At 29.8% G+C, this 22155-nt stretch overlaps 3 protein-coding genes and 2 non-coding genes across 5 annotated transcripts; 4 read left to right on the top strand and 1 right to left on the bottom strand.

Annotated features, from left to right (window-relative positions):
* The first annotated feature begins 1660 nt into the window (after positions 1–1660).
* LOC100797220 (transcription factor MYB2) lies at positions 1661–3644 on the top strand. Its single transcript, XM_003520714.5, has 3 exons — positions 1661–2489; positions 2592–2721; positions 2840–3644. Exons 1-3 carry the CDS (start codon positions 2327–2329, stop codon positions 3345–3347), a joined length of 801 nt encoding a protein of 266 aa, XP_003520762.1. The 5' UTR covers positions 1661–2326; the 3' UTR covers positions 3348–3644.
* A 2236-nt stretch (positions 3645–5880) lies between these two features.
* On the top strand, positions 5881–5990 carry LOC113001306 (small nucleolar RNA Z107/R87). Its single transcript, XR_003266625.1, has one exon. It is a non-coding gene; the product is annotated as a small nucleolar RNA Z107/R87 (small nucleolar RNA).
* A 107-nt stretch (positions 5991–6097) lies between these two features.
* On the top strand, positions 6098–6197 carry LOC113001329 (small nucleolar RNA R30/Z108). The gene has a single exon (XR_003266646.1). It is a non-coding gene; the product is annotated as a small nucleolar RNA R30/Z108 (small nucleolar RNA).
* Positions 6198–9846: 3649 nt separating this feature from the next.
* On the top strand, positions 9847–11182 carry MYB12A (R2R3-type MYB transcription factor MYB12a). Its single transcript, NM_001255462.3, has 3 exons — positions 9847–10072; positions 10152–10281; positions 10558–11182. The coding sequence occupies exons 1-3, from the start codon at positions 9943–9945 to the stop codon at positions 11009–11011; spliced, it is 714 nt and encodes a 237-aa protein (NP_001242391.2). The 5' UTR covers positions 9847–9942; the 3' UTR covers positions 11012–11182.
* Positions 11183–11192: 10 nt separating this feature from the next.
* On the bottom strand, positions 11193–17439 carry LOC100796690 (gibberellin 2-beta-dioxygenase 2). The gene is made up of 3 exons (XM_003520713.5): positions 16935–17439; positions 13624–13969; positions 11193–12909 (listed from the first exon to the last, which is right to left on the bottom strand). Exons 1-3 carry the CDS (start codon positions 17324–17326, stop codon positions 12619–12621), a joined length of 1029 nt encoding a protein of 342 aa, XP_003520761.1. The 5' UTR covers positions 17327–17439; the 3' UTR covers positions 11193–12618.
* Between the last annotated feature and the right edge of the window lie 4716 nt (positions 17440–22155).

The following is a 22155-nucleotide window of genomic DNA, read 5'->3' as shown; positions in this document are numbered from 1 at the left end:
TACTTATATAAGGCGTGGCCTATATGAATTGAAGTTCAATATTATTTGATGACTTGCTATCTCACTATATGTTAATTTAACCATGTAATCATGTCCAAAAGCAGTCAATTAATGGATCTATTCTCTTTTACTCCCTTTTCTATTTAATTAGTCCATGTCTTTTGCTAAAGGAACCATATACTTAATTATCATCCCTTTTGCAAACGATTTGAAAGTATTATTATAATTTCCTGTTGAATTTTATTGTATTCTAACCTTTTCTTGATCTTGTTTGTTCTGTGGCACGCAATAAGAGCATGTTTTCCATGGACGGCACCTTCATTCTCGGGAGAGATTTGATTTGGATTGATTGCTCTATTCCTTAACAAGTCAATACACTGATTCATTACGCAAGTAGAAAACAAGAAGAAGGTGAATAGGAAATTACACTGTGACAGATTTCGGATTTTTTTTTTCTTTTGGGCTTAAGATGTATTATTGCGGATTATGTAGTCAGAGGTGATATTCAGTGAGTTTGATTTTTGAAAATATTTTTTTTGTAATGATTAATTATAAATTATTTTAGATATAATTTTTAAAATAATTATTAGAAAAAACTTATAATCTTATTCTACCTTTGTCTTATAATTTCAAGCACAGCGACCATTCATGTATTGCTGAAAGTTTCAAATACATTAACACTTCATGTAAATGGCAAGAAAGGAAAGAGAAATGAGAGGATAAAATTCATACTTATCACACAAAATTTTCGTTTATCATGGAAGAAAGAATGAGGAAAAAAACATGAGGCTATTTTAAAGAACTCTTTCTTCTCAAATAGGAGAAAAAGAGAATAAAATTATGTTCGATAAAATTAGTTAAAAAGTTAACTGAAAGGTATCTTATGAGTATTTAATACAAATAATTGTTAAAATAGATGAAAAGTATAAAATGGTAAAAAAAAATAATGCCATAATTTATTTTAAAAAGATAACAATGACATTAATAAATATGTCAAAAATAAAAGAAGAAAATATAAAAAACTAAAACTAGAAGTTAGCATCTCAAAAAATATTAATTTTATTAGAATTTTAAAAAATTCTAAAAGTTATTAACAAATTACTAAAAAAAATTTATTAATCGAACAATCAAATGAGCTTTTAGGCTACTGATCGAAAAGAGATAAAAGCTAACTAAAATATACTGCTGAAGATACTCATGGAAACAATACTAAATAAGGGGCAGGCTTGTATCTCTTCGTTCCCTCTCCAGCCCATTTTCATTTAGCTTTTCCTACCCTTTCCATTTTTCATTTCAAAAGCTTGATTCTTGGATCTAAACGATAGGATTTCTTTGGTGTTTGGAGATTAATTTTGAAGCTAAAAGGCAAAGCTTGATCATCAAACTAACTTTTCTTGGGACATTAAGGTAAGGGGATCGAGTTTGAGGCACAAGTCAATGGATGTTTCGTAAACTCCTGTGTGTTTTATGGATTCGTTTAAAGATTTAAATATTTTATACACGAATTAGGAAGATGTACGTAATGGATTTTATCATTTTTTTATCAAGTAGTTACTAAATTTCTTGTTCTACTTTTTTTTTTGTAATAAATGTACATTAGTTATCTTTTATTTTCACTCTCATAAGAAATATGTAAATTAAGTAAAAATTAAGTAGAAAGTAACATGTGATTGAAAAAAAGAAGGTGATGTTATTTTTAACGTTTAAATATGTTTTTCATTTTTATAATATATTTTATTTTGATTTTATTATTTAATTTTGACTTTTTTATTTTATTATCTGATTTCTTTTAGTATTTGTATTCCCTTAAGATGTATTAACTGGTTAAGTAATAATATAACATGTTAATTAATTAATAGAGTGTCATATCATTATTATTTTATTGATAAATACTAATTATATTATTAATTTTTTAATTTTTATTATTAGGAGATATCAAATCCATGATCTTTTATTGTTGTCTTCAGATATTAAAAATAAACATAAAATAGGTAGTAAGATAAATAAAAAATAAAAGCTAGATAATAAAATCAAATGGATTGTATTAGAAGTATAAAAAATATATTTAAGTTTATCTTTAAAAACAAATAAATGAAAATAATTTTTAAAAAAAAAACGACCCGAATGGATGGTGCAAATGGAAGCTATATATACTTGGTCACGCTCGCAAATTAAACAAAGCGAACAAACATCCATCCCCTTCATTCCTATTTCGTGTTGTCTCGTTCCTATAGTATTAATTATTATACTATTACACTTATCTCCCAGGTCACAAGCAGCACGCTGTCGCTAGCCATGTTAAGAATTTGTATACATAAGAAGAGAAATGGATGTTAAGGTGAAGAAATCACAGTCCATAGAATTACAGGTGCAGGATTGTGAAGAAGACATCAGAAAAGGTCCATGGAGCGTTGAAGAGGACACCATTCTCCAAAATTACGTCGCCACCCACGGTGACGGTCGCTGGAATTCCCTCGCACGCTCTGCAGGCACTTATTAATTATAATACTGTCTTCTAACGCCACGAAACTTCATTTGGTAAGCACTTTTTTTTTTTTCTCAATAGTAATAATATTAAATTAAATGTGCAGGCCTGAAGAGATCAGGGAAAAGTTGCAGGTTAAGATGGCTAAACTACTTGCGTCCCGATGTTCGTCGTGGAAATATAACACTCCAAGAACAGATAACGATTCTGGAACTCCACTCTCGCTGGGGCAATAGGTAATTAATTGGAACATGTTAATGTATGATTTGTGAGTTAGTGGATAAGATGGAATATAAAAACAAGCTAAATCCGCAAGATCGACCACGTACGTTAACAATAATATATATGTTATAGGTGGTCGAAAATTGCTCGGCATCTTCCAGGTAGAACAGACAACGAAATAAAGAATTATTGGAGGACCCGAGTGATTAAGCAAGCAAGGAACCTCAAGTGTGACGTGGACAGTAAACAGTTCCAAGATGCCTTGCGTTACGTCTGGATGCCCCGTTTGATAGAGCGGACTCACCCTTCACTACCAATACCATCGGAAACTCACGGCCCGGCCCATGTTGACCCAAATCCAACCGCTCCGGCCCAACACGAGTTGCATGGTTCTGGTTCGGGCTCGGGTCCCTCTGCCTTGGAGGATGTCTCATCAGGAGCGGAGTTAAACGCTCCTTTAGATTCTGATTCTGAACATTTGGTTTATGATGTTTGGGGTACATGCGACAGTTTCAATGGGAATAGCACGTTACCTTTAGGTGGTGGGGACTTGATGGAGAGTTTGTGGGAGGATGAGAATATGTGGCTTATGCGACAGCTTTGTCATGATCTGGAAATTAAAGACAATTTCCTTGCGTGACGCAGCACAGAGCAGACCAAGTGTGTGCTAATCTGGTCACTTTGATGAGCAAAGATTGTTAGTAAAATAGCATAAGCCATAAAGGGACAGGTCCATGAGTTATCCTTGTTGCTACTTGAAAAAATGCATGCGCTTTGTCTCTTACTTTATTAACCAATAAAATTAAGCTTCTTTAATTATAATCATGGTCTTTGGTTCAGTTAAAAAAAAAAAAAACTTTGGTTTGTGCTCTCTTCAAAGAAGTGGCCACTAAGGAGAGCAGAGCGGCTTCCTTTTACGTTTCATTTCATTTTATTTTCTTTGGTGTTTGGCAATAGAATTGTACGAGGGTAACTAACCTGGATTATTAGATTCTCTATATATCCATGTGTGTTTTGGTTATTATCCGGCTGAATAAGCATTAACACATAGAGGTTACATAAACGAAGAACATTCGAGCCAGATTCAAAAATTGAAGATTTTTTTTGTATATAAGTTTTCATGAGGTATATTTAAAGATTTTGACACTTAAATCAGTGTTTTTTTTAATAATAAAAAAACAGAACTAGAGAGTTGCTTTTCATAAATTTGTTAGACTGTCTTAGAAAAAACTCTTATTAAATTGGAGTAGTTTTCCTTGAGCGGATAAGACATAAGCGACACGCATTTGAAGTGTATCTCTTGGTTTATAATGTCTCTGTTATGCATGAATTTAGTTTGTAATTCCTTACTTCGCACTTACACAAGCTTCAGTATACCAAAGGAAGATTCTGAAGTCATAGAAGGTATTGGATTGTGGTTACTGGTTAGATAAAGAAGTCTGCTAACTTTAGACTAGCATGTTTGCTTTATTTGTTTACTTAGACCTAGTGACCAACACCCAAAATAAAACCTTTGAAGAAGGTTTCTAAGATGCAAAGAGGGTCATAGAATATAATAATACTCAAGTCTTTTCTACTAATGAGGCCTACCATATCTTTCTTTGTCGGAACACTATCCCTCAAATGAAGCATGAATTATGTGTTCCTTTGGTAAGAAGTTACACGGGTCCCGTCCAACATGTAAAAACTCAAAAGCATAAACGTTAATATGTTGTATTTGGAGGCCTTTTGGTCAAATGTTTTTTTTTTTTAATTTATCAAATAAGAATAGCTTTTAAATTAATTCTCAAAACTATTAGATATTTCAACTTAATAATATGATAATTAAAAAAAAATCTTCTTATTTCTATTCATCCAAACAAAAAATCTTTTCACATTATTTTTCTTTTATTTTTATTTTTATTCTTCTTATTCTTTTTTCTCTATTTAACTCTTATTCTAAATAAAGCGTAAATATAAGACACTATTTTGTGTTTTGAGAGCAAACTGCAAAATGCTTTTTCATAATTTTTACTCCATTAAAATATATGCTATATTCCATATGTCCAGTTATATATATCTATAGAACAAAATAAAAGAAATATATCAGTGAAAAAACCGCACTTGCTCCGACAATTTTTTTGTTCTGTACATCGTATCCATACACGATAATATAATTGATTAATAACAATGGATTTTCTTCCCAAAATTGGAATGACAGACATATATACATTGAATCGTGTTTCATTTGGCATTATATTATTTGACAATTTTCAAATAAAATGGCACTGCAACTTGTAGGCCCCTGCAGCCATATTTACTAGAAAATTTGAGTGGAATAAAGATAACAATAACATTTTTTTTAGGGAAAGATAACAAGAACATAAAATCATTTAATTGTAACTACATAATAAGCATAAGGTGAGAATATAATTGGTAAACGGGTCAGCTCATGCTGTTTAAGATTTCTTACAAGTGATCCCTATTTTAATTGATCCACATTATAACGGATTAGGCTAGAATACGAAATAAATTATTTTTATTTTCTTAATTTATGCCTGCTAGTATTCTTTATATTGATTATTACAAATATTTACTTATTTATTAACTCATATAAACTATTTTAATTTCGTTCTATCATTTTTCTATTTAGTCTGTCATATCCTCCTCATTTTCACATCTTTTTGTAAATAAATTTTTTAATATATAATAAAAAATAAAAATGTGGACTGACATGTGCTTGTCTCTCCACTAGTTTAATTGAAAAAAAAATCATTAGAGCAACAAAACTAATTAAATATAAAAATTAGACACCAATTTTAACAAACAGAACAAGATCGCAATACAAGCTGATTGTAATTTCTGATGTTTGGTTTTGTTTTTCTTTCGTCCAACTAAAAAAAAAAACACAAGCGGATTGTAGCCAGCCCGGCCCACTAGTCTCCCATCGAAGTTTCAGTTGTTTTAAAACGACGACGTCTGCTCCGTTGTTCAGAAACCCTAATATGCTTCCTATAAATTCAGAACGCGAGAACCATCCTTCATAGCAAGACTCCTGCATCTGGATCATCGGCGACGCTGCCTTATCGCAATTCTGTTTCTAATTAACGTCTTCTTGCGTTTGTGTTCATTATATATCTTATTTTTCTTTATTATTTTTGTATTTTTGCTGAATCTTTCCACGAATCGTATGAGATCACGGTGATGACTCCATAAAATTCAAGCTCAACAGACCGGAATGCAGAGCTTTCTCTCTTTCGGGAGATTGCCTTGCGTGTCGATAACCCCGCTGAACTGAGTGATCTCTTCTGTTTTTTGTTTCTGTTTTGTTTTTATTATTATTGTGTTCGTTGAAATTTTTGTTTCTCTGTTTCTAATTATTATTGAAGTATGTTTTGTGTGAGGGGAAAGAGTCATCACAATGAGGATACAAAAGCTCCCTCTTCTGATTTAAAGTTGAGGAAAATTGCTGGCAGAATCGAACCATAAAATCTTAGCCATCACTGAGTGATCTCTTTTCCCCAGTTATCTTTTGCCTCTTTCTGATTTTTCGATCCCTAAATTTCACTTTATTTTTTTTCTTAGTCTAATTATATTTGTGAATGTGTTTTTAGTTGTGTTCTATTTGAATGTGTTGAGGTCAGTGATGAATTCAATTTGCCTACATTGGCTGAGTATCTGGTTTTTATTAGATTATGATGTGTCCCAACAGTCTGAGGCCTCTGAGTCTGTGTATTCCATTTTGTAATACAAAAATGTAATTTTAATTTTGTATCGCGTAGGATTGAATCTGGTTTATTACATTGGACGTTGTCATAAAGAAATATTTTTGTTGATTGAATCTGGTTTTTATTAGAAAGTGCATTCACCAATAGATTCAGAAAATTCGATGAAAGAATCATGGATGACAATAATATAGATGTTTTTACTTGAAATAATCTGATGGCAATAACGTAATTGGACTGAAACATAGATGAAAGAAATTAGAAGTAAAGAAAGTATTTAAAATTAAAAGGTAAGTGAAAGGATGTATAGAAACAAGAGGTGGGTAGTTCTTTGCTCGTGTTCGTTGGATTTTAAAATTACTGGATTCAATTAGCAATTTCTTTGATAAGCTCATGTGGATGTGTTTAGTATAAAATATCACGCGGTTGTCAATTTGTATGCCGTGATATTTGAAAAGATCAAATAGGGAACATCGTAAAGGTATTAATTGGGTTTATAGATGTAGGAAGCACAATATCTATTAAGCTATTTTCTTTAATTTATTAAATTAATTTATAAGTTGTTTACGTTAAATAATTCAAGTGAAAAATTACAGTCAAAATTTAAAGCTTAAAATTTTGGAGCTGTTGAATTAGATCTAGTGATGGAATACTGTTATTTATTGACGGGTGCTGTTAGTGTAGACTATGTGAATGAATTTCTTATGTTGCTAATGGGTTGAGTGTTGTGTAACCATCTTAACGGGGTTAGCACATTTTTAAAACTTTGTTGGAAGAGATTTGTTGATTTTTACTGCAAATCAGTCTTTTGATTAGGATACTTTTCTTTTAAGGAAAAAACAAAATTTTTATTGGATTGTTCATAACCTCGAAGTTCATCTTAGCAAGCTTAGCACCGTTTTAAAGATAGGTATGCCACTCGTTTTAAATATAGAAATCAAGAATAAATTTATGGGACTAAAATACTGCGGGCTCAAATTTTATTTATTCCAAAACTATATGGTATTTTCAATTAAGAAACGCATTAATATACATTATGGTAGATATTATTTTCGTCGTGCAGTCACTGTTTCTTTTTATTTGCCAAAAAGCAGGCACCCTGTTTAAAGGAATGAAAGAGTTCTGAAGTGAAAAAAGATGAAATTCATAGAGGTGTGGGATCCAGACTCATTTTTGAAATTGTCTACTCAAATACACTCGAGTGTAATTAAAGTAAACACTACCTATTGGTTGATTTGGATAGAATTTGGAGAATTATTTTTCCATAATTCGGATCACAAAGTATCGAATTAACCATGATCAAGAACAGGTTGATTGGGTTGACCAATCGGATACCTTCCTAGGTAATAGAAAGATTCTGTTTTGAGGGGATAAAAACATTTTGTTCAAAAATTTATACATAATCTTGTCACTTTTGTTTAAACAGCATAGGAAACAAATGGTCAACATGGAGTCAAGGCTAACATTTGTGAGATTGTGGTCACCCCATGTATTATCCTTAATGGATATTTTATTTGGTTCTTTCAAATCTCACAATTGAGAAAAGATGAGTTAATGGTTAATCCCAACATAGGATATGTGTGGATTAAAAGTTGGTAGAGTTCAAAAATATTTACTTCTAAAGGAATAACTTTTTCCTTTTCGTTTTGTGCCCTAAAACACGCAATTTCATATTGAAATTTACCAAATTCTTTTACATACTCATATTTGATGCCAAAGGAATAAGTAGACGGAAATATATTCCACAATTTTTCCACTACAGAATATCAAAATACATCTTCTATTGAGATCAATTTTGGGTCTTGAAAGAACAAGTAGTTGTTTCCTCACAAACGTGTTATTGTTGCTTTCATCTTAAATATTCTAGCTGACTTTATTTTATTCATCTTTTATTTCACTGGCAAGTCTCCCTACAAAAGATGGTTTAGATTACTAATAAGGAATTTTTTTTCAGATGGTGATATGTCAACTATAAGAGTTAAAGTTTCGTCTACCAAGAATAAACATTTTTATATTGCTAATCAATTAAGAATAACTTTTAAGAAAATTGTTATAAAATTTGATAAATTAAACATATGTAATAAAAAACATAAAATGTGTAAATTTTTTTAATTCCGTTATTTTGATTAGATTGTAATTTTAAACAATTCAAAATAGGCACGAGTGAAAAAATCAACATTGTCTTTTATACCGTTTAACTAGAAGTCGATGTATACTATTGGGAATGGAAATTTCTAGATGCCTAACAGATAAATTATTTTTAAATTTTAGTGGAAGTTTTCAAGAATATACAATAAATTTAATAGAAAAACATATTCAAAATTATAAAAGGAGTATGTATAATTACTTTAAATCTAAATATATAAATTACAAAGTATTTTGAATTTTAAAAGATATATGTGTGTATTTCAAGACATTAAATCTAATTTTTATTTTTATATAAAAATGAATATTTTTTGAATGGAAAATAAGTATCTTCAATGATAAAACAATCTCATTTAAATTGAGTAGTATTATTTTAAGTGACAATTTTTTTAAAAGTTTTTAATACAATTATATACCAAAGTTTAAATTCAGTGTATTCATACGTTCGGTGGTGAATATTTTGTTAGCATTAATTCTTAGGATTGATGTTGAGGATATAAGAAAGGAGTATTTTTTTTTTTTTGTCTAAACATAAGAAATAAATATTTTGATTAAAAAGAAGGTATTTATTATATAAAATTATTCATTTATTTTTAATTAAATATTTCCACTTTTATTTTTTTAGGTTTAAATATTTTTTATTCTTTGTAATTTAACATTTTTTTTGTTTTTTGTCTTTATAAGATTAATTTTTTATTTTTAGTCTAAATAAATTATGTTTTTTTTTATTTTTAATCAAATAAAAAATATTATCTAAAATATTATAAGGATGAAAAATAAAATAAAATAAACATAATTTATAAGTACTAGAAAGAAGAAAAAAAATTTGGAAGCATGAAAAAAAAATTAAATTGAAAGGATTGATAAAGTATTTAATACTTTTTTATGGATAATATTTCCAATTTCCATACCAAAAAAATGATTTTTGGACAGAAGCAACGTTTTGCAAAATCGCGTAGAATGTGTCAAAATATAGATAAATAGGATTTTCTGGTCGCAATAAAGTTGGCCAGATACAAGATCCCTCCGAATGCTGACCAAACCCACTGTGTTCAAAGCCGAAGGAGTATATTTTAAGGTGCACTTGTCCTATAAACGTGTCAATAAGTCAAAGAGTCAACTCTTAAACTCAGGTCAAAGTTTAAAAAACAGAAAAGCTAAGGAATAAAAACAGTTTAATATCAAATAATCAATTAAAAAGTCATAGTTGCAGTACTATTTGGCAGCCCACCAAACCTGTTTTTGTATAGAAAATTACTTCAAGCCAAGAGTGCAAATCCAAGCACAGATGAGTTTGATCCTCAAATCTCTTTATATAATGACCTTCACTAGAATCAGCCAAACCAAAACTATTACCTCTCTCTGACACAAGAATTAAGTTGTGAGATGGAGAGAAGTAGTGAAGAGGAGATGTTAATAACGAAAGGTCCATGGACAGAGCAAGAGGATTCTCTTCTCTTCAATTACATCACTGTCCACGGCGAAGGTCACTGGAACTCTGTCGCTCGCTACACAGGCATGCAAAGCATTAATTATATTCATCATCTTAATCCTAGCTTCTTTCTTACTCACACTCATCACGTTTTCAATCACAGGTCTAAAACGAACGGGCAAAAGCTGCAGATTAAGATGGTTGAACTACTTGCGTCCAAATGTTCGACGTGGGAACATAACCCTCCAAGAACAGCTCTTGATTCTTGACCTCCATTCCCGTTGGGGCAACAGGTATTATCATCGTCATTATTAATGTTTACAATTCATTAATTTCTTTTAGGTTCAACTATTCGATCCTTGGTTCATTTATTAATTGTCTGATCTTAAGTTTTAGTCTCCATATAACTGATGATATAAGAAAATTGTAAATTTTAATCCAGCACATGCATATTAGAACGTACTGCTACAGAATCTTTCTGACAATTATAAATTGCTACAATAGATTAAAACTTAATATTGAAGAAACTGTTAATTAATTGAAATTGAAATGTTGTGTTATGGTTGAAGGTGGTCGAAAATAGCTGAACATTTACCGGGAAGAACAGACAACGAGATAAAGAATTATTGGAGAACGAGAGTGGTAAAGCAGGCTAAGCAACTAAAATGTGATGTGAACAGCAAGCAATTCAGGGACACGTTGCGTTTTGTGTGGATGCCACGTATGCTAGAGCGGATTCGGGCTCAGGCCTCATCATCGGCCCAAGCCCACCAAAGCAGCTTAATCTCCAACAGTAACACTCAAGCACACAGTGGATTGTTGTCATCAGCGCTTCATGCCCACGCGCCTTCTCTCTCTGACTCGAGCGCGTCGTACAATCTTATGGGTGCTGATGCTGGAAGTTGCTCATCTCATAGCTACTACTCAGACATAGCAGGCAATGGTTTTGGTGGTGCGGACTTGTGGACGGATCAAAACATTTGCTTTCTGCAACACCAGCTTGCTCATCATGACTTGTTCTGATCATGCATACTTCAACATCTTGCTCCAAAATTCACTCTAAACTGCAACATATAAAGCAATTGTAACACTAGTCGTGAAACATGCATGTTTCTTTTTATGTTAATTTGGTGTGAAATTTAATAATCTATACTTCAATTAATTTCAAGAGAACTGCCATTTGTTGTTAGTTAAGCGTGATTTGTACGAGATAGTGATGAGTATTTTTCGCTTAACTAAGACAATTAATTTTGTTCGAAACAAATAGAACTGATAATAAGAAAGTAACAAAACGTGATTCGCACAAATCATACAAATGCATGTGATGAGTTTGTATTTGGCCGGAAACAAGCAGATGATAAATAAATATAATAAATTTTTTTTTATGAAAATGAGTTAATTTATCTCCGTTCGTGTAGTTTAGCATTTTCTTAATGTTTATCATAAATTGTACGCTACAATATGTGAAAGAGAGAGATGAATTGATGATTCTAGAAGAATGCTAATGGAGCCTACTACACGATATAAGTTGAGAGATGAAAAGTTGGGTTTGATTATTGCGAATGGAAAATTAATCTGGAAACTAGCTAGGAGTGGCTTGCAAGTCACGGTCTCCTACACTTGTGTTATCTAGAAGAAAAGACATAGGTTTGACATTAATGAATTAAGACTAGGAGATATTCAGTATAATATTATTTAAATGAGGCACTAAGAGCCGCAACCTTGGAAACTAAAACTTTTTAATTCTTCGTTCTTGAGTTGTTTACACGTAACGGGACAGTCAACTTTTCTTTTTCTGTCCCATGCATGGTCACAGTACAGCTGACACAAAATCCCAATTAGTAATTGTTGCAGATCTTACCAATAGGCCCAGATCAATCTACAGACAACCCATGGAACATAACGCCGTTAATCGTCATAAAATCTTATGTGTTAATTGTTAAGTGAGGTGCATCTTACCATACCTTACTGTATTCAGTCCACTATTATGAATGAAAAGAGCTAATTCTGTTAATGTCAAAAATTAAAAAGTGAGGTGCATCTTTTTTTTTTTTAATTGACATGACATTTTCTTATTGAGGAGATTTTGATGTGTGATGCATGAGCAGTGGCACTGGCATGACCTTTTTTTTCCTTCTTAATAGAACACATGCAGTGGCATGACTGGATCTTCTGAAACAAGTATTTTAAACTTCAACCTTTAAGAACAACTAAGAAATGTAGACGATCTGATATAGATTTTTTTTTTTTTGTCTGTGTATGTGATTGTCTTGATAAATATAATATAATTTGCGGATTGGTTTGAGAATAATTTATTGGTTCTGATTTGATTTCGGACAATTAAATTTGGTTAGACTCTTTTTTAGAAAAAAGCTACTGGTTCTTCCAACCAAAACTATTTTTACTGTTCCACATGGAACTGTAACCTAAGTTCCTTATGTTCAAAATCATCAGCATAAATATTCTCTCTTTTGAATATAGAGACTTTTAATCACTAATAAAGTCCTTTTTTGTAATAACAGAATAACGTTTTACATTGGAAATTAAAAAAAGTATGAAGATTAGCATCATATCAGATCCAAAACTATCCTAAATAATGTTTTTAATCCTGCCGAGTCCTGAGTAAATAATTAACATTGAATTTGTGATGGAGAGACAGATACATGATGGGTATCTAGCTGGGCCTTGAAGAGATCAAGTCGAGAATCTCCGAGGCGTAAGGAATATGTTGCCTTCTTGTAGTGGTCCCATGTGAAGGGCTTATATAGACTTGGATTTTGTGGTGGTGACACCATCTTGGCTAGCGGAGTGATCCACCAATCAAGTGGTGGTGCTGCAAAGTACATCATTGACATCCTTGCCCCCAATGTGTTGGTTAATGCCCTGTGCCTCACACTCATGAACTTTCCATTTGTCAAAACCTTCATTCATGTCAAAAATAAATTTAAAATGTAAATTTACCAGTATATGTTATGGAAACTATAACTTTATCATATATTTAGAAATCAGATTATGATAAGGATAAATTTTTAATGTAGTTTCTTAAATATTTTTAGTATTGTTCTTTACATAAAATTAAAGTTTCATTTTCATAATTTACATAATAAAAATTTACATTAAACATCACTACTACAAGTTAACAATGTGAAACTCCAATTTTGATAACATTTAAGAAACTACATTTTAAACATAAATTCAATTTTTCTTTCTTCTTACTTGTACTCGTTTTTTTCTTATTCATCACTTTTTTTCTCATCACATCACTAATCATGTTTCTTATTCTCATCACATCACTTATCATGTTTATAGTTTTTTCTCTTTAAAGGATATTTGATAAGTCACACTAGTAGTTAATAAGCTAGTACTTTGTTATAATTTTTTTATCTCTCTTCCCATCACTTCACTAAATCCAAAATTAATGAATCTTTTAATTTTTTTTCTTATCCTTTATTCGATAGAAGTAAAAGAGATCTAAAAATAAGTGAAATAAATAATAAAACCTAAGACTCGCATTTTTATATTTTATTTTAATTAAAAACTCTTATCTCAAATTATTTTTGTGAATTTGATGAGCAATGAATGTAAAATTGAACCTTGATTGTAGCTATGATATAGAGTTTGATTGAGGGACCAACCTGGAAGACATCGCCCACCATGACAAAGAATTGATTGGGGTCAGGAGGGATAGGAATCCACAACCCTTCACGGGTGTAAATTTGAAGCCCACCCACGTCATTGGAACGCATGATTGTCAAGATCTGAGGGTCAGAATGCGCCCCAAAACCAATGCTATTCTTGTTGCCCTTCAACTTCTGGTTCAATGGAGGGTAGTGATTGATCCTTAGAACACAATCACTATTAACATCTCTAATGAGCTTGCTTAGTGCAAACTTCTCTGGGACTCCTAATCCCTCAAGCACCAGATCTAAAATCTCACACGTTACTTCTTTCACTGCTTCTACATAATCATTCACAACACAACTACCAAAAACAAAGAGAGGAAGAGAGTTTAGAATTAGCTTATGAACACTATAGTAATGTTATAAAATAATTACTTTGTTATTACCACAAAATAAAAGGCGAAGAAAAGTCTAATAGATATTTTGTTATTCTTTCATTTCTTTGGGTTTTGTCAGTTACTAACTTCTTCATGACTTTAGTCATCTAAGATTTGGTCTATTTTCAGGAAACAAAAGGACATATGGGCACGCTCACAAGATTGTACAAAGAGAAACCGATGCAAAGTTATGCCAGCACAAATAACCTGAATTTGTTGTCCTTTCTAGCGAAGGTTCATGAACTGTGACACTGGGGGCAATGTCCATAACACAGTCAGTGTCGCCTTATGCTAAAACCCAGGGTGTAACATGATTGTAGTACAATTTGCTTTGCTTTGTCTGTTGGGCCAATGGGCCCAGCCTGACTAGAAAAGTAAGACCCATCTATTCAAAAGAATTATCTGCTCCAGTTTTTAATTAGCCCAATGCGAGTTAACTTGTGGCAGGTTAGGCTAATTATATACAGTTTAAATTATTACTATACAAGTAAAAATTACTTATGTTTTTTAATCAAATCATTTAAGATTCAAATTTTGATTTTTAATAAAAATTACTATATCAAAATCATGATTAATAATTTTTTTTATTACTTACACTTTCCATTAGTCTAAATTGGTAAATACAACACATTATCTGCTTGTAATACAAAAAAAAAAATACATATTTAAAATAAAATTTAGCTAAACAAATGAATATAAGGGCACTAAAATGTTGCTAATGAGCGGTTATAAAATTAATGTACATAAAATATAAAATCAATGTTTTCAAATCGCTAACAAATATTAAAATATGTATGCATAGAGGCGAGGAATGTTTGTTCTAAATTAGGATGTGTATATATGGTAAGTTAGAATCATTTGGTTTATTTTTCTGTACCTTTGTCTTTTCATTTTTGGTGTACACAGTCATTTTCTTATTTGTTTAAAATTGAAAATCAGATCGACACCTAAAATGTTGGTTGGTGTAGCTCAATTGTTTGGCGGTGCACGTGCTCCTTCGCATTTTTTTTCAACTCTAATATTATTAATAAATTGACAGAGAATTCATAAAGAAAGTCAGCTCATTTTTTTAAAGTCAGTCCAATTGTATAAGACTATAAGGAATTCAAGTAAGATAAATATTTGTGTTCATATTTTAATAGTTATTTTTATAAAGTCATTGAATCCTTCCAATGTTAAACAAAAGTACTACATGGTTTATAAAACTATGCATTTAATTAAAATACATTAATGACGATCGTGGATATAAACACAGATCGATGGATGGATCCAGTTGCAGTGAAAACCCTGATCCAATTCATTTACAGGTGCATATATAAGTCTCAATCATGCATTATGTATATGAAACAAACACGTGAAAACAACTACATAAATGAAATATAATGGTACATACTGATTAACAAAAGGTAGCTTGCATGCTTGTCCTTGATGGGGATATATACCATATATGCTAGATGGCCCGGTTTTGCCATAGAACTTCCATTATTATACAAGAAAGACATCACATTCATATATGTCAAACAACTTATAGCCACGCCAGACCAAGAAGCTGCTACTCTCCTGGGCAGTTAATTAAGAAAAGACAGAACTTCTATCTTTCCCAAAACTAGTTAAAAAGCCTAAAATTAAAAATGTTGGTTAAAAACTGAATAACTAATTATTAACTACAATTTTTAAAATTAACTTATTAAATTATAAATATTTAATAAAATTAGATGTAACTATAAACATAAAATGCCATATTTAAAAAGGATAATAAGAAAATTGAATAAATATTTTAAAGATAAAAAATAAAATATAAAAAGATATAAATTAGAAAATAACATTTAAAAAATATTATATCAAGTAGCATTTTAAAAAATAATAAAATCTGCTTAAACAAAATTATTTACCCAACAATTAAACAAATAAAAAAAATTTAAAAACTAACTAAAACTAAAATAATCTGCGAACGTGACCTTTTAACTTGTTTGTTGACTATCCTCCTCTACGTTCGTTTATGTATAACTAATTACTTGTACGTTTCTTAGTTAGGAATTTAATTTAAATGTAATTACAGTATAAAAAGTGTACAAGTTTTTTTTATACTTTTATCCGTCGACAAATGAGAAAATAAGTATGGCCAATACATGTTATAAAAGTTTTTACACTATCATGATAGGGTATAATCATTAAATTTTTTTTATTAACATCATTAAACTTTTAATATATTACACATGATGTGTTTATTCAACTTTTTTTAATAATTACTTTAATGCTAGGTATGATTTAGAAAGAAAAAAAAAAAGAAGAAGAAAAAGTAGTATATGAGATGATTTTTAGGTTGTTTCTTAGTAAGAGAGAAAATGAAAATAAAAAAGAAGAAGATAAAAGTTTTATTTTCTCTTGATTGATTGGTTGTGTTAAAAATAGAAAGAAAAGAAAACATGTATATAAAATGATATAACAAATGTAAAAAAAATAAAATTAATTTAATGTTTTTGTTAAAAACTATCAAATTTATTTCATCTTTCCTTCCCAAAATGGAAATATTGCAAGAATATTGGGTCCAACTTATTTTTTTCTCCCTTCTATCTTACTTGAAATAGTTCCAAACTATGAAACAAGGAACTGATCTTGAACTTTTTTTCTGTTCTTATCTTTCCATTCTCTTGTATTTCCTTCAAAACAAATTGACGCTAAAGAAACATATTCATCATTTCTGAATAATTAATAATATAAAAGTTTTCATGGTGAGAAATTAAACTATTTTTTTTATTATGTTATCATCTAAAAAAGTAAACTTTCTAAGAGAAAATGAATTAAATGGATGGTTATATGAAATTAGATTTCATATCAGCCTTTGATAAACTATAAATGAATATATATAGTAGCGAGCTAGTGTGGTACCTGAACTTGGTGGAGTCACTAGCGATGGTTTTGGATCTCTGAGAGACGGAAAGAGGGTTGGCATGAAGCAAGAGATACTCTAGGTCACCCTTATCTCCGTTGGGCCCGATATTGGTGAAGCCATAACCGAAAGGACTTGCTGGGCCAGCTCGACGCTTCTCGTGGGTGGGTTTGGCGAAAAACTTTGCACCCTCCTCTTCCATTCTTGCAATAACCTCCTTCGGAACATTGTGGTTAATCACCTTGAAGAAACCGTATTCCTCGCAGGCTTTCACCACTGTTTCCGACAACTCTGTCCTTTCCATGGATAGGTCTATCGTTGGAATTTTCATTGTCTTTTTTTTCTTGTAGCTTGTCTTGATGGAAGTTGGAGAAGGAGAAAGCACAACCATTGCTATATATATATATATATAAATAGCAGAAAGAAATATCTGGTTTGATCGATACTGAACAGCTAGCTATGGAGGGTATAGACTATAGACTATAGAGTATGACTTGGTTAGAGAAAGGTGGTATCATATAGCATGTATATATATTTAAGGGATGGAAGAGGGAGAAATGATCAGAATCTTGAAAGGAGCTACAGAGGGACGATGTTATCATTAAAGTTAATTCAATTGTAATTTTTATAATTAGAATGGGGTACGCTGAGCATTTCTGTACTAAGAAAAAGTAATTAATTTTTATACTATGTTTATTAATTTCAGGAGGCATGGACTTTGTAGATAAGACAGGCTAGCAGTGAAAAAGAACTGGAAAGAGAGAAAGTTATTGAAATCCTTTGTTGTACTTCTTGCAAAAAAATAATAATTAAGATATTGAAAATTATAATAATCACTAGAAATGTGTGTGTGAGATATTAATTATTAATTCTTATATTTTGAGGGATTTCGTCTAGTAAACAAATAAGACTATTTATTATTTTACTCTCTCAAATAAATTACTCAATTATTAAGTACGTTGGAACTTGCACCACCAATAAAGTATATTGATAGCCTTAAGTTCACCACAATCTTACATGTTGTGCGTGAATCTCTCTTCCAAATTGTTCTTGTTGAATATCTCTCTTCCTAATTAGTCAATATTAAATAAAATTTAATCATAAATTATCATATATCATAAAATTATTAAATTTTATAATAATTATTTTAAAAGTTAAATTAATATTTTTTTATTTATAGTATACATGTTTAATTTAACTTACCTTTTAATGTTTTAAGAGAATTTTAAAGAATAAGTTTTTATTTATCGGGCAAAAAATGTAACTAAGCATGTACTTATTTATGAACTCGGAAGGTCTTCTGGTCTTGGATCTCTGCTTCAAACACTTCGCATAATAATCAAGTTGTTTTATAAAATCACACTAAAGTTTAAGAGTTTAAATTTCATCAAACAAATATTATATTAATGGAAATGAATAACAATATCTAATATTATTCGTTAATTAATAGATATTTTAAAAAAACAATTTATTGAAAATATTGCATATTTAATTTTTTATTAAAAATGAAAAAGCAAAAGTGTCTGCCCAGCATAAATTAAATGAGATTTTTAATGATTTATACGTACTATTGTTTTTAACTTTGAAATCAATACATTAATAAGCTAAAAGAAAAATATTAATATATAATAACCAGTTTATAATATTAGGAGAAATCATAATTAAATTACTATTGTTGGTTTAGAATATGTGATGCGCAATAAGTAACATCGTCGACCACCCACTATATGAAAATAAGATATATCCAAGTGATGTGAATAAACCAGTCTTACTGAACCACTTGTATGCATCTCTTAATCGAAAAATCCTGTTCATTTTATTTTTCATTTATGTAAAACAATGACCACATCATGTGTAGTTGTTTACACTTCAAAATGCAATTTACTGATCGATACAAAATAGTAATGGAAGAAAGAACAAACGCGACACCAAGAAAAAAAGAAGGAAAAACAAATTAAGCCAGCGGAACAAATTAAAAAACAGTAGAAGAATTTACGTAAGGTAAGCTTGGTATATAAAAAAAAAAAAAAAAAAAAAAAAGGTACGCAACAAATGGTTGCTATTGCATTATTCGGAAGGAAAGGAAATGTTGATAGTATATGAAGACGCAAACAAAACTAATAAAGCTTCAGTCTCGTTTTGTTTTTCATAGGCATCGTGAATTTTTGGCTATATGTTATAAATAACTAAGAACGCATTGATAAAAAAATATATATATTTCATCAATGCATTTTTATAATGTGTTTTTTCTATCAATATATAATTTAAGAATCAAATAATTGACACTGTGTAGCATGCCGCTTGGGAAAGTTTTTTTCTTTCTTTCAATTTCAACGGTTTTTATGAAAAAATAAAGTAGATGTTTGAGACATCAGTTAAAATATAGCCAAAAGTCTTTTTTTTTTTAATTATTTTATGAATATGAAAATTTGTATATGAGTTTATTGACTATGGATTATTATTATTATAAAAATTTGTATAATATCAACTAATAAAAATTATTATTGGTATAATTTTTTAAGATAATTATATTAAAATTTCATAAATTTAATTAAATGATAGTATAAAAATTATTTTATACTATAAATGCATAACATATTTCATTATAATTATTATTTTATTTATCTTTTTGTTCATATGTATATACTTTTCAAGAGAAATAATAAAACTTGTTTCACTTTTTATGAAAAAAAATCCTTCTTCATGCAAATGTTACACTTTTACTTGGCAGAGAAATATAAAATCAGTTTGATGATTAAAAAAAAGGGAAAAAGTCTATATCTCTATTAATAAAACTAATATTTATCGAGAAAAAAAACTTTTACCACTTGGCAAATATATGGCTCACATACCGCTGCATTCCTAATGGGGTTGGTGATGATTTTTAGACACTTTAGATGTCTATACCTTGGAAGACAAAAAAAAAGATTAATATAATTAATAATATATGATATAATAGGAAGAAAAAGATAAAAATAAATAAAAATTGATAGGATGCTTGTAGTTTATGGGTGTCTAATTATATTTATTCTATTTTCATTCTGTTTTTTTTTTATCATATCACTTGTGATATTTCTCACTTTTGCTTTTTTGTTCTTCTTATCACTATCCCTATCCACCCAAAATTGAACGCACGTTGGTATTTTTCCTATAGATGAGTTGTTGAAACTCAATTAGCTGAACTGTACTTTTTGGAAGAAAAAAACCGAAAATAGTAGAGTGCGTGAACTGGCATGGAAACATTGAATGAGCTCAATAGCTTTCACTTCGTCCTGATCAAACATAGGTAAAAAGGTGGAGATTATGAGGACCATCTTAGATTCAAACATTCGATGAAAAGGAAAAGAGAAAAGAAGGGCTAATGTCATCATGGACAATAGTAGATTATTGCAAAGAATTTCATCGCGAATTACAGAAATCATGCTTTGAGACAATAGTCATCTCCTAAATTTTAGGTATAGTTTCTAGTATGCAGGACCCATACTTTGACGGGGGAGGACCCGCGGCTCAGAGCTAAACAAGAAAAAAAAAACATTTTAAAATCTTCATTTATTTATAGGAATGTCCTCCTCTGGTTTTCACTATTTTTTGAACTTATATGTGTACTCTCAACTGATATTACAAACCATCAATTACTATAATATTTTAACTTCTTAGTTCAGTAAGTTTTCTCTCACTAAACTGCTCAATATATATAAAAATAATTGTATATAATTAGTGAAAAAAATGGTGTTTGAAGAAGGAAATTAAGAAGTGGAAGAAGGGAGAAAAGTATATTGGAACCAAGATACACACATACAAAAATCTCCTAAAGTGACTAGAGAATTAGTAAAAAGTGTGAAAATTAGTGAGACCCATTCAAAAATTAAAATGACTTATTTAGTTTTTTTATAGTATAAATTTGTTATTATAGATAAATATGTCTTTATAGTACACACTTATTTTTCTTTTTTCTCTGTTTCCTAATTCTTTCAATTCAAAAACTTAAAAATTTACCTATTGTGTATACTCATTCTCTTTTCTCTTTTTATTTTATTTCTACTATGCTTCTCTTTTCTTAAAATCTTTCATCAACCAAATTTGACTCCACTAATATATACATTGAAAGTAACTCATGTAAGAAAACTTAATTATTTTAAAAATGAATTAATAAATATAAACTACTAAATTATCTTCAAATATAATTAAATAATTTTAAAAAAATATATTCACATGACAACTAAATATTTTTTAATATTGACCATTCATATAATTGGATGGTTTAAATTTATAATTCTTATATTCTTAAAAATTCTTATATTCTTAAAATAAAAATTATTTCTTATATTGTTTTATTTGTCTTATATTGTAGTTCGTATCAAATACACCCTTAAAATAAGAAATGTTCTCATTATATGTATGATTTTTAACACAGGCCATTGATATATAGTTGGATCGATGATCCAAAATTACAATTCTTATATTCTTAAAATAGAAAATATTTTCATTCTCTCTTTCTTTATTTATCTATATACATATTTCTTATGTTTCTATTACTCATTGTATTCTCGCACTCCTGCACCTCTTCATTCTATTATTTATAAATCAATTTCAAAAAATATAAAACATTTTTTTTGAAAAAAATAAAAAACACAATCAAACACCTCTTTATCTTTCGGTGATTAATTTGATCAACTTTCTTTAAGGATTGGTTGACTAATTTACTTTTTAAGGATTAAAATACCTTTCCTATGTGCATTATTATGATATTGGTGTAAATTATTAATCTAAGATAGAGAATCTAATTTTTTACCCGCCGAAAAATTTGATACATAACTTTTAATAAAATCTTTCTTTCAATTACTTTTTTTTTTGGACAACATATGAATCTAAACTTAATTTTACTCATACAAACTACTAGACATTAATAACTATTACCTTTTTGATTTGAACTTTCATGTCAGCCAAAGCCCCAAACCTTTACTTTACTATGTTGTTTAAGATGTCGTGTCATATCTTCCATTGACATTGTATTTTTTAAGATAGAAAGTTAATGTAAAAAATAATTTGACCGACAAACTAAACGACAAAAAGATGACGTATTACTCGGACCGGTGAGTTTGTATGATATTCCACGGTGGCCATGGGCCATGTGGGTTGTGGCACCACTTGGAAACAAGTTTCCCGACCTCCTAAACCCCACTATTCGATCAATTAATCATCTTTTTCTGCACAGCATCT

Source organism: Glycine max, chromosome 3 (assembly GCF_000004515.6).
Source record: "Glycine max cultivar Williams 82 chromosome 3, Glycine_max_v4.0, whole genome shotgun sequence".
NCBI lineage: Eukaryota > Viridiplantae > Streptophyta > Magnoliopsida > Fabales > Fabaceae > Glycine > Glycine max.
Note: the sequence above shows the minus strand (reverse complement) of the source record. Positions and strands in the feature narration are given on the sequence as shown.

Coding starts and splice junctions, on each gene's coding strand:
- MYB12A (NM_001255462.3), top strand. CDS start 9,943: ATGGAGAGAAGTAGTGAAGAGGAGATGTTAATAACGAAAGGTCCATGG. Junction 10,073..10,151: donor CTCTGTCGCTCGCTACACAG/GCATGCAAAGCA, acceptor TTTCAATCACAG/GTCTAAAACGAACGGGCAAA. Junction 10,282..10,557: donor CATTCCCGTTGGGGCAACAG/GTATTATCATCG, acceptor TTATGGTTGAAG/GTGGTCGAAAATAGCTGAAC.
- LOC100797220 (XM_003520714.5), top strand. CDS start 2,327: ATGGATGTTAAGGTGAAGAAATCACAGTCCATAGAATTACAGGTGCAG. Junction 2,490..2,591: donor TTCCCTCGCACGCTCTGCAG/GCACTTATTAAT, acceptor TTAAATGTGCAG/GCCTGAAGAGATCAGGGAAA. Junction 2,722..2,839: donor CACTCTCGCTGGGGCAATAG/GTAATTAATTGG, acceptor TATATGTTATAG/GTGGTCGAAAATTGCTCGGC.
- LOC100796690 (XM_003520713.5), bottom strand. CDS start 17,326: ATGGTTGTGCTTTCTCCTTCTCCAACTTCCATCAAGACAAGCTACAAG. Junction 13,970..16,934: donor AGTGACTCCACCAAGTTCAG/GTACCACACTAG, acceptor TGTTTTTGGTAG/TTGTGTTGTGAATGATTATG. Junction 12,910..13,623: donor TGGTGGGCGATGTCTTCCAG/GTTGGTCCCTCA, acceptor ACATGAATGAAG/GTTTTGACAAATGGAAAGTT.